Genomic DNA, 15314 nt, shown 5'->3' with positions numbered 1-15314 from the left:
AGACTGCATGCCCTTACTTACCTGAGAAAAATATCCGGGGGGCCCCCTGCCCCCCGTTTTTTTTCCCCCTTCTCTTTTCTTTTTTTCTTCCCCCCCCCCCCCCCCCCCCCCCCCGCCTCTAGGGGAAATCCTTTCTTTCAAGTTAGCCACATGTTTTTTTAAAAAAGAGTTTGTTGTCTTTAACCCAACATTTCTAGGCTTTTACATAAACAGTTTCTCAGGTTATTTGGTTCACTGTATTCCCCAAAATGAAGTAGATCAAAGTTTTTAAAAATAAGATTAAAACATTAAAATAGGGATATAGGGCAAACATGTCTTTCACTGAATTTTATATTCAAGTTATATAGTTATATATTCAAAATTTTTCGGAGTTGGTCAGAATTTTTCATCACAGTAAAATTTTTACCATACAAAAACATTGTTATAATATTCACAAATTTGACTTTAGATTTTAAGCATATTATTCTTAAATAAGCCAATAAGTTGTCAGAGTCAGATACGCCACATTGTACCAAAAGCTTTTATCCTTATTCCAGCATATTATTCTTAAATAAGCCAAAAAGTTGTCAGAGTCAAATATGCCACATTGTACCAGAAGCTTATATCCTTATTCCAGATTACAATTGATCCTATAATCTTACTGAGTTGCTCCATTACTCTATTAATTTCTCCTAGTAGGGTCATAGAAGATTTGAAATAGCAGATTATAAAAGAAATTAGAGTCTATTACAAGAAATCTATCTGCACCATTATTATTTTTTTTTTAAGATTTTATTTATTTGAGAGAGCAGGTACGAGCGGTGAGGGGGGAGGGACAGAGGGAGAGGGAGAAGCAGACCACTCCCTGATCAGGGAGCCCGATGCGGACTTGATGTGCTGCTCGATCCCAGGACCCCGGGACCATGACCTGAGCCGAAGGCAGATGATTAACTGACTGAACCACCCAGGCGCCCCTTGAAATGCTTTTATAAAGAGACATTTTCCCTCCTCTGGTATTTGCTTGCCCAGAGGTTCATTACCTATAAGCAAGGAAGGATGAATGTTTGATCCTTCCCTTTATTTAATAATTTTGAAGATAATGAATTGGTGTTCCTCTAATAGTGACCAAGTAGTTTTTTATTTTTTAATACCATTATGAACTCATAAATTTAGATGCATATGATGTGTTTCAACCCATTGTGGTTATTATCTTTATTGAGACGAATATTGTTCCATCTTTGGCCAGTGGAAGTCTATGCAAGTTGGCATTCATGTCCTTTGTCACAACCCTAGTAGTCTCGAATAGTTCCCTTGCCATCTGGTATACAAAGATGTTTCGGGTTCATTTGCTCCATTACCTGTCCCCCAGCTGGAATGAACATTTCTTTAATAAGTCCTGGTTTCTTATGGGGGGGAAGTGGACCTGAATGCTAGGAATGCTCATTGCTATCAGAATGACAATTTCTATGCCTTTTTCAGCAGAGATAGCTAGGATATCTGTGTGTTATACACATACACATACAACTATTTAAAGATAAAGCATCTCATGAGTTCATATTGATACTTCTAATTCGAATTCAGGACCGGAGTTTTACTTCCAACTCTTCTGTGTTACATCCATATGTTCTTTCTTCCACACCCAGAATTCTGGTTTTCAAGGGACATAGGACATGATACAATACCCTATCATATACTCATTTGCTTTATCCTACATAACAAACAACAGACTCAGAATAATAATACTAATACCAATAATGTTATAAACAGATGTTTTGCAGATGTTCTGTTTTTTATAATTGCACTATATATTGTCTGAGCATATCGGCATTATATAATGTACTCTCTTTCTAACCCTCTTTAAAGTACCATCCTTATGTTGGTGTTTCTCTAGGCTGTTTGGTTGCCTGAAGCTCGTTCTCTGTTACAATACTCAGGAAGGACTCATTAAAACAGTAATGCCTGAATTCTTGAATGCTGACAAATTTTCCTCTCCTCTGTATAAAATTTTCCTTCCTTGATATTAATCCATTTTTTTTCCTGACAGTGTTGCTGTTGAAAAGTCTGATGATAATTACATTTTATTTTCCTTAAAAATTACTGTATCTTTTTGTCTCTATGGCCGACAGATTTTTTTTCCCAGTAATTTTATTGAAGTGTATCTTAGTGTCGGTCATTCTGGATCAGTATTCTCAGGTATGGTTGGCTTTAGCTAGGACTGTCAACTGGGGAGCACCTACACTTAGCCTTTCCAGCATGGTGGTTGGACTTCTTACGTGGTAGTTCAGGAATCTCAGACAGAATGTTCCAGCAATCAAGGCAGGGGCTGCATGCTCTTTTATGACCTTGTCCTGGAAGTTAGCATCAATTTCGTTCATCTTCTGTTTATCAAAGCAGTCACAAACCTGTCCAGATGACTTTCAGTGAAAAGAATGACAAGAACTTTTGGGCCATGTTGATGGTATTTGTCTTAAAATTTGTCTCACATTAAATTTAATAAAGTCAGCGATCATGCAGTTTAGATTGAGTTCACGGGTAATATTGGCTATGGTTGTTGATCAAATATCTAAAGTATAGCTTTTGATATATTTTAGAAGTAAACTTTATCAGAATCAGGGATAATAATTGCCATTAGTAGCCCAGATACAGTAACGGATAGGAAGATGGTTTTGTAAAATATATACATTTTATATTTACATATATACCTTTGTAAAATATATACAAAATATGTACATTTTGGCATTTTATTGATGAAATGTTTCACTAAAACAGGGAGACGAAATGTGAGGCAAGGCGCTATCTTTTGCACTGTCATTTCTTAACTAATACACTGTTTTTAGATTTAGAAATTTAAGCCAACTGATAGTGCTTTGATTTTCTTATCATAGTAAATGAATTAAAAATGTTACATTATATCATATGGTAAGCAAACTACTTTCATCAGAGTAGATAGAGCATTTTAGTAGTGTGATACATAGATCTAGTCTGCCTTCTGATGAATGATTTTTAATGTCTTGAAAGAAATTATGAATATGGTTTATGAATTAGGGAATGCATTACATGATTTTTAAAATACAATCTTAGTTTAATTTTAGAATGGCTTAGATACGTTTTCTTTATGATATTTCATTTTATTCATACCAAGAAACACTTGGGATTCTTCACACTTACGATTATGCTTAGTGTAAATAAATGGCAATGTGGGATTACACAGCCACAGGAAAAGTATGCTATAAGTAGCATATTTTATAATGTCTGCTCTTAAAGCATATCTAATCTGCCACGGTGTTTCAGAATACAGCAAAATCACACGTATTGGTATAGTGTTCTTGTTGTATCACTCTGGTTTTATTGCATTCTTCTGTTAGCTCTTTTCCTTCGAAACTTCTGTTTGCTTTTACAAATCAAAAATCATAGTGATGTTTTTGTGTATGTACACACATACATATCTATATCTGTCTCTGTGCATATACATATCGTACATATATGAAGTGTATGCAACATCCAAAGATTGGGTATATATCCAATTGGGGGGTGTGCTGGGAAAGAGAAAGTATGGTTTATTAACCAGCTATAGGTAGTTCATCAAGTAGTTCCTGTCATTAATTGGATCCTAGTGAGTGAAGAATCTTGCCATTCAACTATTTTTCATTTTTATTTGCAGGTAAGCTTTTGGGTTGTTAGAGAAATTCTTCATGCTCAGACATTAAAAATCAGAGCAGAAGTGTTGAGCCACTATATTAAAACTGCTAAGGTAAGAAAACTTTTGTTTTTATTTTTTGAGAGTCCCAACCATTCAGCACTGTTTGTGAGTCAGTGTTTGCCTGTGACACCTTATTTACTATTTACTGACCCTGGAAAATAAGGCCTATTGATTAGTATGTCAATTTTTTCAATTGGGTGCCTGTTTTCTTTGCCTTTTCTTTATTCCTCCTATCTTCCTCCCTTTTATATCTTTCCTCCCTCTCTCAGAGTAGCTGGATTATATTATTTATTTGACTGGATAAGTAGGCAGAGATCAGATTATGGTGAAGTATGACAGTTACAAAATATTGGACTCTTGTGCACGTAATTGGGAAAGCCTTACAGGATTAAGTAGGAAAATACATATCAGTTATTTGCTTTTGAAATACATCACTGCCAACCATGTGGAGAATGAGAAGACTTTATTTGTAAGAGAATAATATAAAGAGGATATTAACAAAATATGTTAATTGAGTAGTTGTTGTATGGCATGGATAATAAATGCAGCAAGAGAAAAGGAACATGGATTTCAAGGATGGTCAGAATTTAGAGAGGAGGGGGTGAACAGAGCATTTCACAGGAGGATACCAATAATTTATTAAAACTCATAACTCCAAATTTACGTTAAGTTCACTAAAAGGTGGTATAATTTTAGCCACATTCTTCATTATTCTTGTAATAAATACATAACTTACCTCACATCCGAATGAAAGTGGATTAAAATAAGAATACCTTTTTTACAGTTTTAAATTACTGTAATTATTGTAAAATTGTGATTGCTGTGAGTTGTAACATATTTTCCTTGAGCACCTGGGAACAATTGTATTCTAGCATTCTGTGGCACTAGGTGGCAGAGCTAGCTTTGTAAATATGATATTTTGTGGCAGTGTCATAAAACTTTTAAAACGTTCTCTGTGATATGTTCGATAAATATTGGGTTTTGCTAACAAATTCATGTCTTTTCTCCATAAAGTCTGAATTTGTTTTATTTTTTCCTGGTATTTTTATGCTTTGCACATTCCATTCAAAACCACCAAATTCTAGGGGCGCCTGGGTGGCTCAGTCGTTAAGCGTCTGCCTTCGGCTCAGGTCATGATCCCAGGGTCCTGGGATCGAGCCCCGCATCGGGCTCCCTGCTCAGCGGGAAGCCTGCTTCTCCCTCTCCTACTCCCCCTGCTTGTGTTCCCTCTCTCGCTTGTGTCTCTCTGTCAAATAAATAATCTTAAAAAAAGAAAAAAGAAACCAAATTCCGCCTTTCAGGCTTGCTGTTATCCTCCTCATCAAGTAATCATTTAATTCCAGTTCAGACTCTAAGTTATTTTTGACAGTGGTTGCTTTCGTCCCAAGCCCTAAGTTCATAACCTTTTTTGTTGTGTACCGTCTCTTAAATCCTTCTATTCTGCCTCTCTGCCTTCTGTATTCAGTCTGTATAAAACGGGCAGGTCTTTTTCTTCTTTTAGTAGATTGTATGAGTTAGGGTTCTCTAGAGTGAGAGGATAAATACACATATATATAAAATATATAAAGAAAATTAAGGAATTGGCTCCAGTAGTTGGGGGAAGGGGCTGGCTAGTGTGAAATCGATTGTAGGGCAGGTGGACAATCTAGAAACTCAGGCTGGAATTGGAGGTGCAGTCTTGAGGCAGAATTTCTTCTCTCAGTTTTTTTTTTTTAAGATTTGCATTTATTTATTTAAGAGAGAGCATGAGAGGGGGGAGGGTCAGAGGGAAAGCAGACTCCCCACTGAGCAGGGAGCCCAATGTGGGACTTGATCACGGGACTCTGGGATCATGACGTGAGCTGAAGGCAGTCGCTTAACCAACTGAGCCACCCAGGTGCCCCTCTTCTCTCAGTTTTTGTCTCTTAAGCCATTTTAGCTGATTAGATGCAGCCTACCATATTATCAAGTGTAATCTCTTTTAATTAAAATCAACTGATTATAGATGTAAACCATATCTACAAAATGGCTCCACAGCAACACCTAGATTAATGTTTGATTAAATAACTGGGTACCATAGTCTAAATCAAGTTTGATACATAATTCTGATCACAGAGACACACAAAAAATTTATAAAGTAGATTTAAGGTATCAAAAGGATGATAAAGTGGATATCCATGTACCCACTGCCCTCTTTGAATTCCCATAGGTATCCTCATATGCGATCCCCTACCCTCCCACTACAAAAGGAACCATTGCCCAGAATTTTGTTTGCTTTTCTTATATAGTTTTATATATGTGTGTGTGTTTCTGAATCATATATTTTATGTTTTTCAATTTTGTTTAAATCATTTCCTAATTACTTTTATATTTTTAAAACTTTGGTTTTTTTTTACTCAGCACTGTTTCTGAATGGTTTCAGGGTATATCTCTGTTTAGAGTGTTCTGTTGTTTGCATATACCACAAATTCTTCAATATACTCAAGCTTGGATAGTTTTGAAATTTTTGTTGTTATAAACACTACTGCTTTGTAGGAGTCTCTAGGTGCTCATGTGGGGGTTGAAGCACTAAAATATAGAGAGAACAGGTAAATTACCTTTAAAGAAATGACAGTTAGATAACTTTCATTGAATGTGATGAGAATGAATATTTTTTTCTGTGTTGGCCATTTAGGTTTTCTCTCCTGAAATGTCTGTTCAGGATCTTTGAACAATTTTCTGTTATGGTGTTGGTCTTTTATTGATTTTTGTAAGAGTTTTTTATTTAACTCTTGATGCTAGTTCTCTTTTACATGTTTTCATATGCATCATTCTATTTTTGACTTGTCTTACCACTTTTCATGTTATGTTTTGATATAGTTATTCTTTAGTAGTCAAACTTACTGATCTTTAATTTTGTCTTATTTAAACATACCTAATTTAAGAAAGTTTTATAGCTTTGATTTTTGTACTTGAGTATAATCCATGTGGAATAAATTTTTATGTATGTATGGATTATGGATTACTATTCATATTTTTCATATGAATAATAATTCTGGCACCATTTTTTTAATTGAGGTATAATTGGCATACAGTATCCTGCTAGTTTCGGGTGTACATCATAGTGATTCAGTGTTTTTATACATTATGAAATTATCTCGATAAGTCTAGTTACCATACAAAATTATTATAATATTTTTTACGTCACATTTCCATGACTTACTTACTTTAGAACTGGAAGTTTGTACCTCTTAATTGCCTTTGCCTGTTTCATCCACTCCCCCAAACCCTTCCCTCTGATAACCAACAGTTTATTTTCTATAAATCTGTTTCTGTTTTGTTTGTTCATTTGTTTTGTTTTTTAGATTCCACATATACGTGAAATCATACCGTATTTGTCTTTCTCTGATTTATTTCACTTAGCATAATACCTTCTATGTCCAACAAGGTTATCACAAATGGCAAGATTTCATTCTTTTTTTATGGCTAAGACTGCACTGTATCATAGATACCACATCTTCTCTGTTTATCAGTGGGCACTGGGTTGCTTCCATTGTAAATAATGGCTATTGTAAATAATGCTGCAATGAACATAGGGGTGCATATATCTCTTTGAATTGGTGTTTTCATCTTCTTTGGATAAATACCCAAAATAGAATTGCTGGATCATATGGTAGTTCTATTTTTAAATTTTTGAAGAACCTCCACAGTGCTTTCCATAGTGGCTGCATCAATTTATAGTCCCACCAGCAGTGTGTGAGCAGGGTTTTCCCCACATACTTGCCAATGCTTGTTATTTTGGGGTTTTTTGTTTTTTTTGTTTTTTTTGATAGTAGCCAATCTGACCAAATGAGAGGATCTCTCATTGTGGCCTTGATTTGCATTTCCCTAATGATTAGTGATGTTGAGGTCTGACACCGTTTTTAAAAATCCTTTGTTAAAGTGATCTTTATTTTATTTAACCTGTAAGTCTCTTTATGTCACCTTGTTCTTATAAAATGCTATTCCAGTGGTGCCTGGGTGGCTCAGTCGGTTAAGCGTCTGCCTTCAGTTCAGGTCGTGATCTCAGGGTCCTGGGATCAAGCCCCACGTCAGGCTCCCTGCTCAGCAGGAAGCCTGCTTCTCCCTCTCCCCCTTGCTCCTGCTCTCTCTCTCAAAAAACGAAAATCTTTAGGAAAAAAAAAATGCTATTCCAGACTTAGAGTTTTGTGTGTTTGTTTTTTGTTTTTTACTCTGCTTGGGATTCCTTGAGCTTCCTGAACCTAGGAATTAATGTCTTCTCAGTAATCTAGGAAAATAATCAGCCATCATGTCTCAGATACCGTTTCTGCCATTACTTTTTTTCGTCTTCTTCTGCAACTCCAGCTAGATAAATGTTGGCCTTTTTTCTCTACGTTTCATGTCTCAACCTTTTTTCACATTTTTTAAACCTCTTTTATGTTGCATTCTAGATAATATCTTCATATTTAATCTTCATTTATTTGAGGCCAATAACTGATATTGTTCTCCATTTGTAAATTCTTGGTTCCTTATGTTTTTTCATTTTCCATTTTTTTAAATTGAGTCTTTTGAGTTCATATTTCTTGAAACTTTATGGGAATTCTTTGAGACCTGAGCTAAGGTGATATATTGGTCAGAGTTCTCCAGAGAAACAGAAACCCTCCTCTTTCCTTAGCTCTAATGTTCAAAACAGGCATTTTTGCCTTGGAGTCTCTTGGTGGTGGGCAAGGACCATTCTAAATGATTTTCAGATAGGACCATTAAGATGTAAGCATCTGGTATTATGAGGAAATCTGGGAAATTAGCAATAAATACATAAATAAATAAATATCAAGTAGATCTCTTGGCAAACTGATGGAGCCTAATGTTAGGTAGGAGTCCTGCAAGGAGACTGTAAAAAGCAAGGTCTAGTATTGGGAAGCGAGTGGATGTCCCAACATGAGTGAAGAACAGAGAATCAGGATTCGGGTGGGAGGCAGAAGGGAATTAAGGACTGTGGAAAGCAGATTTGAACCCTAACCCTGGAATTATGAGGGTACTGAGTAGAAAACCAGATCAGGATCCTGGGCACAGACCCTTTCTTAAAACTGGGATCATAAGGCAGGGGGTTGGTATTTCAGTATAAGGAAGGAGACTCCTTACTAGAAAATGGGGTGTATGATCATATTGGGTAAACTTGATACTGAGCCATAACTTTGGTTTTCTTAATATATTACTGAACTAGAGGTAGATTTGTTCCCAGAGCTTGGGGTCAATGCCAGGTTAGAATGTGGAAGTTCTGTTGTGGGCTAAAATCAACTTATTGTAAACATAATGGGTACTCTAAAGACGATCTTGCTGATGAGGGTGAGAAGTACTAGAACACTACTAATTGCCTAGATTTTACTTGTTAATCGAAAGTTTTCTTATATTTATTCTCATTATTTTTTATCTCTCCTCCCCCTTTTTCTTAAATCTTCAGAAACTGTATGAGCTGAATAACCTTCATGCACTTATGGCAGTGGTTTCTGGCTTACAGAGTGCCCCAATCTTCAGGTTGACTAAAACATGGGCGGTAAGTCTTCTTCCTAGTTAGTGAAAGGGTTAGACTTCCTGTTGGAAGTAAAGATGTATTTATTTCTTTTGTAGTTCTTAGTAAGGTTAATATTATAATAGATAAGGACCTTTAAATTAGTTTATACTCTATTTTTTTTTGAAACCTACTTTTTCCTCTCTCAAGTGTTACACTAGACTTGTCAGGTAATTTTGGGGTAAATTATAGCTTGGCACTTGGGTTTTGCCATTTAGGAAATCATTTTTGTAGAATCTGTGTAAGCATCTTTGACAGCATAGCATTTCATGTTTACTGATGGGGAAGTGTAATTTTTATTTTTGCATTTAATGCAGTTTTTTTGCATTTAATCTTGTAAAGATTAAGCTTTTGGAAAGTTCAAGGAGAACATCTAAATTGCAACTTTCAGAATATTTACTTATTTAGATTTTCATTATCTTTTAGTCAGTAAACTTAGATTTTTTTCCCCTCAGGAATAATGAAAAATTGGGTAGTTAACATGGGATTATGCAGTGTTGCTGCACATTCTGATATATGTTAATTGTATTTGGTTCTATCACTTTGACAAGGTCAGTCAGGGTGTGAATTTTGACTTCTGCAAATCTGTGTACTTCCATATTTGAGTGATGTGGTACTGGCCTCAAGCTTTCTAGGTATTTTTCATTTAGATTTTATATAAGTAAAATTTCATATCCGATTAAATCTGTTCTTATTTAATAGTATTCTTTGGTGTTAAGGAGGAATGATTTTAATACATTTTATACAAAGGATTACTATATTCTTGGGATCCTGTGATAAAGAGATGACTAACTTTTAAAAGCTGCTTTTTTTTCTTGGCTAAAGTATAACTGTTTTGTTTTTTTTTAAAGATATTTTTTATTTGTTTATTTGACAGAGATAGAGAGCACAAGTAGGCAGAGTGGCAGGCAGAGGGAAAGGGAGAAGCAGGCTCTCTGCTGAGCAGGGAGCCCCATGCGGGGCTTGATCCCAGGACCCTGGGATCATGACCCGAGCCGAAGGCAGCTGCTTAACCAATTGAGCCACCCAGGCACCCCAGTATAACTGTTTTTAATTAGCCTAGTATTGCTTTTACTTTTCATCGTATCTGAAGAGACAGATGTTTCTCATGAAAACCAGGGTGATTTTCTGTATTAGAAGAAAGACATTAATATGGAAGAGCTTATGATCCTCTTTATATTTTATTTGCATTTTAGAAGCACCTGGATGAAGGGTTTTCTTACTTTAAAAAAATTCCTTTTAATAAGATGGCCTTTCTCTCTTTTCTTAAAATTTGAATTTCACTGGTGAATGGAAATGATTATAAATATACAGTAATGAATTCCATCTTTGCAATTTTAGGGAAAAGAATTATACTCTGATTTATATTGTGGTTTAGAAATGAGATACATTTCCCTCAAGTTAATTTTTATTTTCCTTAAAGATATTTTTGTTGTCTCCCTCATGTATTTGCATGGAAAAGAATTTTTTATTTAGTAACAGTTTCATTATTAATCTGAATAAAATCTTTAGTGTTTATATTAAATTTAAAATTATATTAAATTTAAAATAGTCTATACTGTGCCAGGCACTAACTGCTTGGCATATAGCAGTAAATGATACAAAGTCCCATTCTTATGCAGCTAACATTCTACTGGGAAAAGATAAGCTGTAAATAAATAAATGATATATCATAAATATTGATGAATGCTCTGAAAAATAAAGCAGATTAAAGGGGATAGAAGAGAAAACAGGGTAGTATTTTATATAGTACAATCAGCCCTTGAACAACACAGAGATTAGGGATGCCAACCCCCCTGCACAGTCAAAAATCCGCATAAAACTTGACTCCCTCCAAACTTAACTACTAATAGCCAACTGCTGACTTGGAAGTCTTACCAATAACATAAAGTTGATTAACATGTATTTTGTATGTTATGTATATCATATACTGTATTCTTACAATAAAGTAAGATAGAGAAAAGAAAATGTTATTAAGAAAGTCATAAGGAAGAGACTATGCATTTACAGTACTGTGCTGTAAAAACTTCACGTGTAAATGGACCTGCCTAGTTCAAACCCATATTATTAACTGTATATGGTAAGAGAATCTCTGTTAAGTGACAGTTGGGTAGAGAGCTGGAAGAACTGAGAGAAGCATTTGTGTGGAGATCTGGGAGAAGAGAATTTCAAGCAGAGGTGATAGCCAACACAAAGGCCCTGGTAACCTTCAAAGAATAGCAGGGTGGTCGGTATTGACAGAGTGGAATAAGCTATGGAGTAGTTGATGGTAGGAGATGAGTCCAGAGAGGTCACCTCAAATCAGATAAGGGAGATACTATTTACTGATATTCTGGGGATACTATAGGGAAGGAGTGTGTTGGTGGTGGGGCAGGGAGGTTCTCTTTTACACATACCAAGTTTGAGTTGGCTGATAAATATCCATGTGCAACTGTAAGGTCAGAGTTAGGTGTACAAGTTTAAGGGAGGAGTTGGAGTAAGGGAGGAGTTGGAGCTAGAGATGTATTTTTTTTTTTTTTATCATCAGCATAAACATAGTATTTAAAACATGAGATTGGATAGGATCACCTGAGTCGTAAGTACAGATGAAGAGCCCTGGAAGCCTCCAAGATTTACAGATTGGAAAAATAAGGGATCAACAGAGGAAATATCACAGTGGGAGTTTTCCACAGTCAGGTAATGAAAGTGTTTCAAGAAAGAGTGATCACCTGTGTCAGATGCTGCTCATAAGTTGAATTAGGTGAGAACTTTGAGATGGCCATTGGATATGGCAGTTGGAGAGGATTGGCAACCTTGCCAAGAGTGGTTTCAGTATAGTGGTGGAGTGAAAACTGATTGGATTTGAGAGAATGTGGAGAAAAAAATGGGACAGCAAGTATAGAGAATGCATTTGAGGAATTTTGTCATAAAGGGCGGGGTTGAGGTGCTGCAGAGAAATCTGGCAGCTAGAGGGGAATGTAAGACAAAAGATTTGTGGCATTTTGTTTTGTTTTTGGAAATGAGAGCCAGGACAGTATGTTTGTATGCTGGTGCAATGACCTAATAGAAAGAAAAATGGTAGAGCAAGAAGTTACTCTAGCAATACCCTTGATCAGGCAGGAGGGAATTGATCCAGTACTATAGTGGAGCAGGAACAGTTTATCCATGTTAACAGTAGAGAAGGGGATGCATTTGGTTACAGATGCAGGTAAGTTGGTAGATGTGGTGGTGAGATTCTGTAGAAATTCTTCTGATGTTTGTTTCTTAAGACTTATATAAAGCAGAGTCATTATTTGAGAGTGATGGGGGAGAGGTGTTAGAGGTTTGAAGAAAGAAGAACAGATGAAAGTCATCTTAGAAGAGTGTGAGAATGAATTAACTAGGGAAACACGGTAGGTTTGGTATGGTAGGCCTTATGACTGAGATTTTTGGTCATGAATTTAAGGTGAAACCAGTCATTGAAGTCATGTATTCTCTAACCAGGTGCAGGTGCTCAGCATAAGCCTGGAGTAATGATGAGAATTGTATTTAATCAGTGTTGGAATTTTTTAAGGCTTGTTTGTACCATAGAGGGGTCAAGGATAGCACAAGAGATAAAGTGGGTAAATGTACAAGTTGTTTTAGTGATAGGTAAGGAATTTAACCCAAGTAAGAGAGAGAGAAGGAAGAGTGAAAAAGTAGTGTTGGTAACTGGATTGGGAATTCTGGTGGAGTCAGTACTTACTGGATTCAGGATAACCAAGGGAGTAGTAGAGGCTGAGAGTGGTAAAAGGTAAGATCATTGAATGGAAGAGAAGTCAAGGAACTGAGATACCAGGGTAGTAAGAGTATCATCTATGTGAAGATAACAGTCACCAAGATAGGAAAATAATGTTGGTTTTTGGACTCTTTCTCCAACTACCAACACCTTTAAGATACAATGGGAAAAATGACTAGTAGCTCTGTTAATGACAGAAACATAAGTGTTATAATCTAGTGCTCTCTTGTCCAGTATGGTAACCACTAGCCACATGTGGGTATTAAATTTAAATCATTCTAATTAAACTTAAAATTTAGTTCCTCACTCATACTAGCCATTTTGCCAGTACTCAGTAGTCATGTGTGGCTAGTGGACATTGTATTGGGCGGCACAGACATAGATCATTTTCATCACACAAAATTCGATCAGACAGCATTGATCTAGTGCTTGAACTTAGTAGAAGCTGGAGGATGGTAGAGAGGAAAGAATTGTGAAGAGCAAGGAGCCAGGATTGCACCCAACTCAAATCTAGGCTCTTGTTACAAAAAAAGAAAGAGAAGGCTTAAAGAAAAGGTTAAGGATGGGGCTTATGCAGAGGATGGGCCATGAGACCCAGAAGGTACAGTTGGAAAGGTGTAAACGGTCTGTGAATGGATATACAAAATGTATACACATAGAGTGGAATATTATTTAGCATTAAAAAGGAATGAAATTCTGACATGTTACACCATGGATGAATCTTGAAGACGTTATACTAGGTGAAATTAGCCAGACAAAAGGACAGATACTGTATGTTTCTGTTTATATGAGGTACCAAGAGTAGTCAAATTCATAGAGACAGAAAATAGAAGATGGTTGCTAGGGGCCAAAAGGAGGGGGGAATAGGAGTTATTGTACAGTGGGTGTGGGGGTTCAGTTTGGGAAAATGAAAAGAGTTCTATCCATGCATGGTTGGTGGTGATGGTTGAATAACTGAAGTGTACACTTGAAAATTGTTAAATGGTGAATGTTATGTATATTTTACCACAATTAAAAAAAACAGGGTCTATTAAGGTGACTGAATATACAAACAATACACAAAATCAATTGTATTTGAAGCAATTTGAAAATATCACTTGAAAGGACACCATTTACAATATCAATAAAAGAAATATAATAGCAAATAATAAATGGAATAATACAAGCAAGACCTTTTTTTTTTCCCCCCAAGTAGTGGTCTCAGAATACTTTAATTTGCCTTTGGTTTAAACCTGACCAAGTATAGTCCATGAAACATTGCCCATCCCCAGAGTGAGTGGTTTAGAGTAGGACCATGACAGGTGATTTAGCTGATTAGCTTCTTCCTTACATGTGTTTTTTTTTTCCCCCCCCCCAAGGCTGAGGGCTGGGTTCTCTTTTTCTTTGCCGTGTATTTGTAATACCAACCCTTAAGTATATGCAAGACTTACATTCAGAGAACTATAAAACTTTACAGGAAGTCATTAAAGAAGAACTAAATAGATGGAACAATATCCCTTAGTCATGGATAGGAAAGTTTAAAGATGCCCGTTCTCCCCAAATGTATGTAGAGATTATATGCACCTTGAATCAAAGTCCCAGTCTGGGACAAGATTGCTTATAAAATTTACATGGAAATGTAAAGGGTCAGGATAGCCCAAGTTATTTCTGAAGAAGAAAATGGGGTTGGAGACTTGGACACTTGCCCTAACAGATATCAAGATGTATTGTATTATTTAGGTAATGTACAGTTAGTGCAGGTGTAGACATGTCCATGTAGACAGTGGAACAGAATAAAGAACCCAAAACTAGATAATTGATTTTATAGAACTCTGATATATGACAGTGTGGCATTGTAAATCAGTGGAGAAATGAGGGGCTGTTTATTAATTGGAGCTGGGAAATAAGTTATCAGTTTGGGGAAAAAAATGAAGCTTCAGAAGTCATTGTTAGATGAATTAAAGACTTATGTGAAATGAAAAATTGGGAAGCTTTTAGAAGAGAAAAATAGCTTAATATCTCTCTGGCTTGGTATGAATAGATTCCAACTTGGAATCTGTAAGGGTATTTCAGATAAGATACAAAAACCTCAAACAATGAAAGAAAAGATGAAAAAATTTTACCACATTAAAGTAAGAATTTCTGTTCATCAGAAGATATTTTAAAGAAAATTGAAAAGAAGCCCCAGAATGATGGGGGAAGATAATGTGAAGCAGTTGTAACTGATCAAGAATTTACATCTAGAATATACATATATATATACACATATATACATACATATGTATCTTACAAAGAAAAAAGAAAAAATAAGAAAAATAGAAAAGTAGGCATTATGATAGTACTTCAGAGAAGAAGACATGTATAGGGAAGCAGTGAAAATGAGTGAACTACAG

At 35.8% G+C, this 15314-nt stretch overlaps 1 protein-coding gene across 5 annotated transcripts in view; it reads left to right on the top strand.

Annotated features, from left to right (window-relative positions):
• The window catches only part of RALGPS2 (Ral GEF with PH domain and SH3 binding motif 2), a 151952-nt gene that overhangs the window by 62696 nt on the left and 73942 nt on the right, over positions 1–15314 (top strand). For all 5 annotated transcript variants that reach the window (XM_021682807.1, XM_021682806.1, XM_021682804.1 and 2 more), the window contains exons 6-7: positions 3641–3730; positions 9099–9191. In XM_021682807.1, coding sequence (XP_021538482.1) covers positions 3641–3730; positions 9099–9191 — 183 coding nt within the window. The remainder of the gene's footprint in view (positions 1–3640; positions 3731–9098; positions 9192–15314) is intronic.

This window comes from Neomonachus schauinslandi, chromosome 6 (genome assembly GCF_002201575.2).
Source record: "Neomonachus schauinslandi chromosome 6, ASM220157v2, whole genome shotgun sequence".
NCBI lineage: Eukaryota > Metazoa > Chordata > Mammalia > Carnivora > Phocidae > Neomonachus > Neomonachus schauinslandi.
The sequence above is the reverse complement of the archived record's forward strand: the minus strand, read 5'-3'. Positions and strand labels throughout refer to the sequence as shown.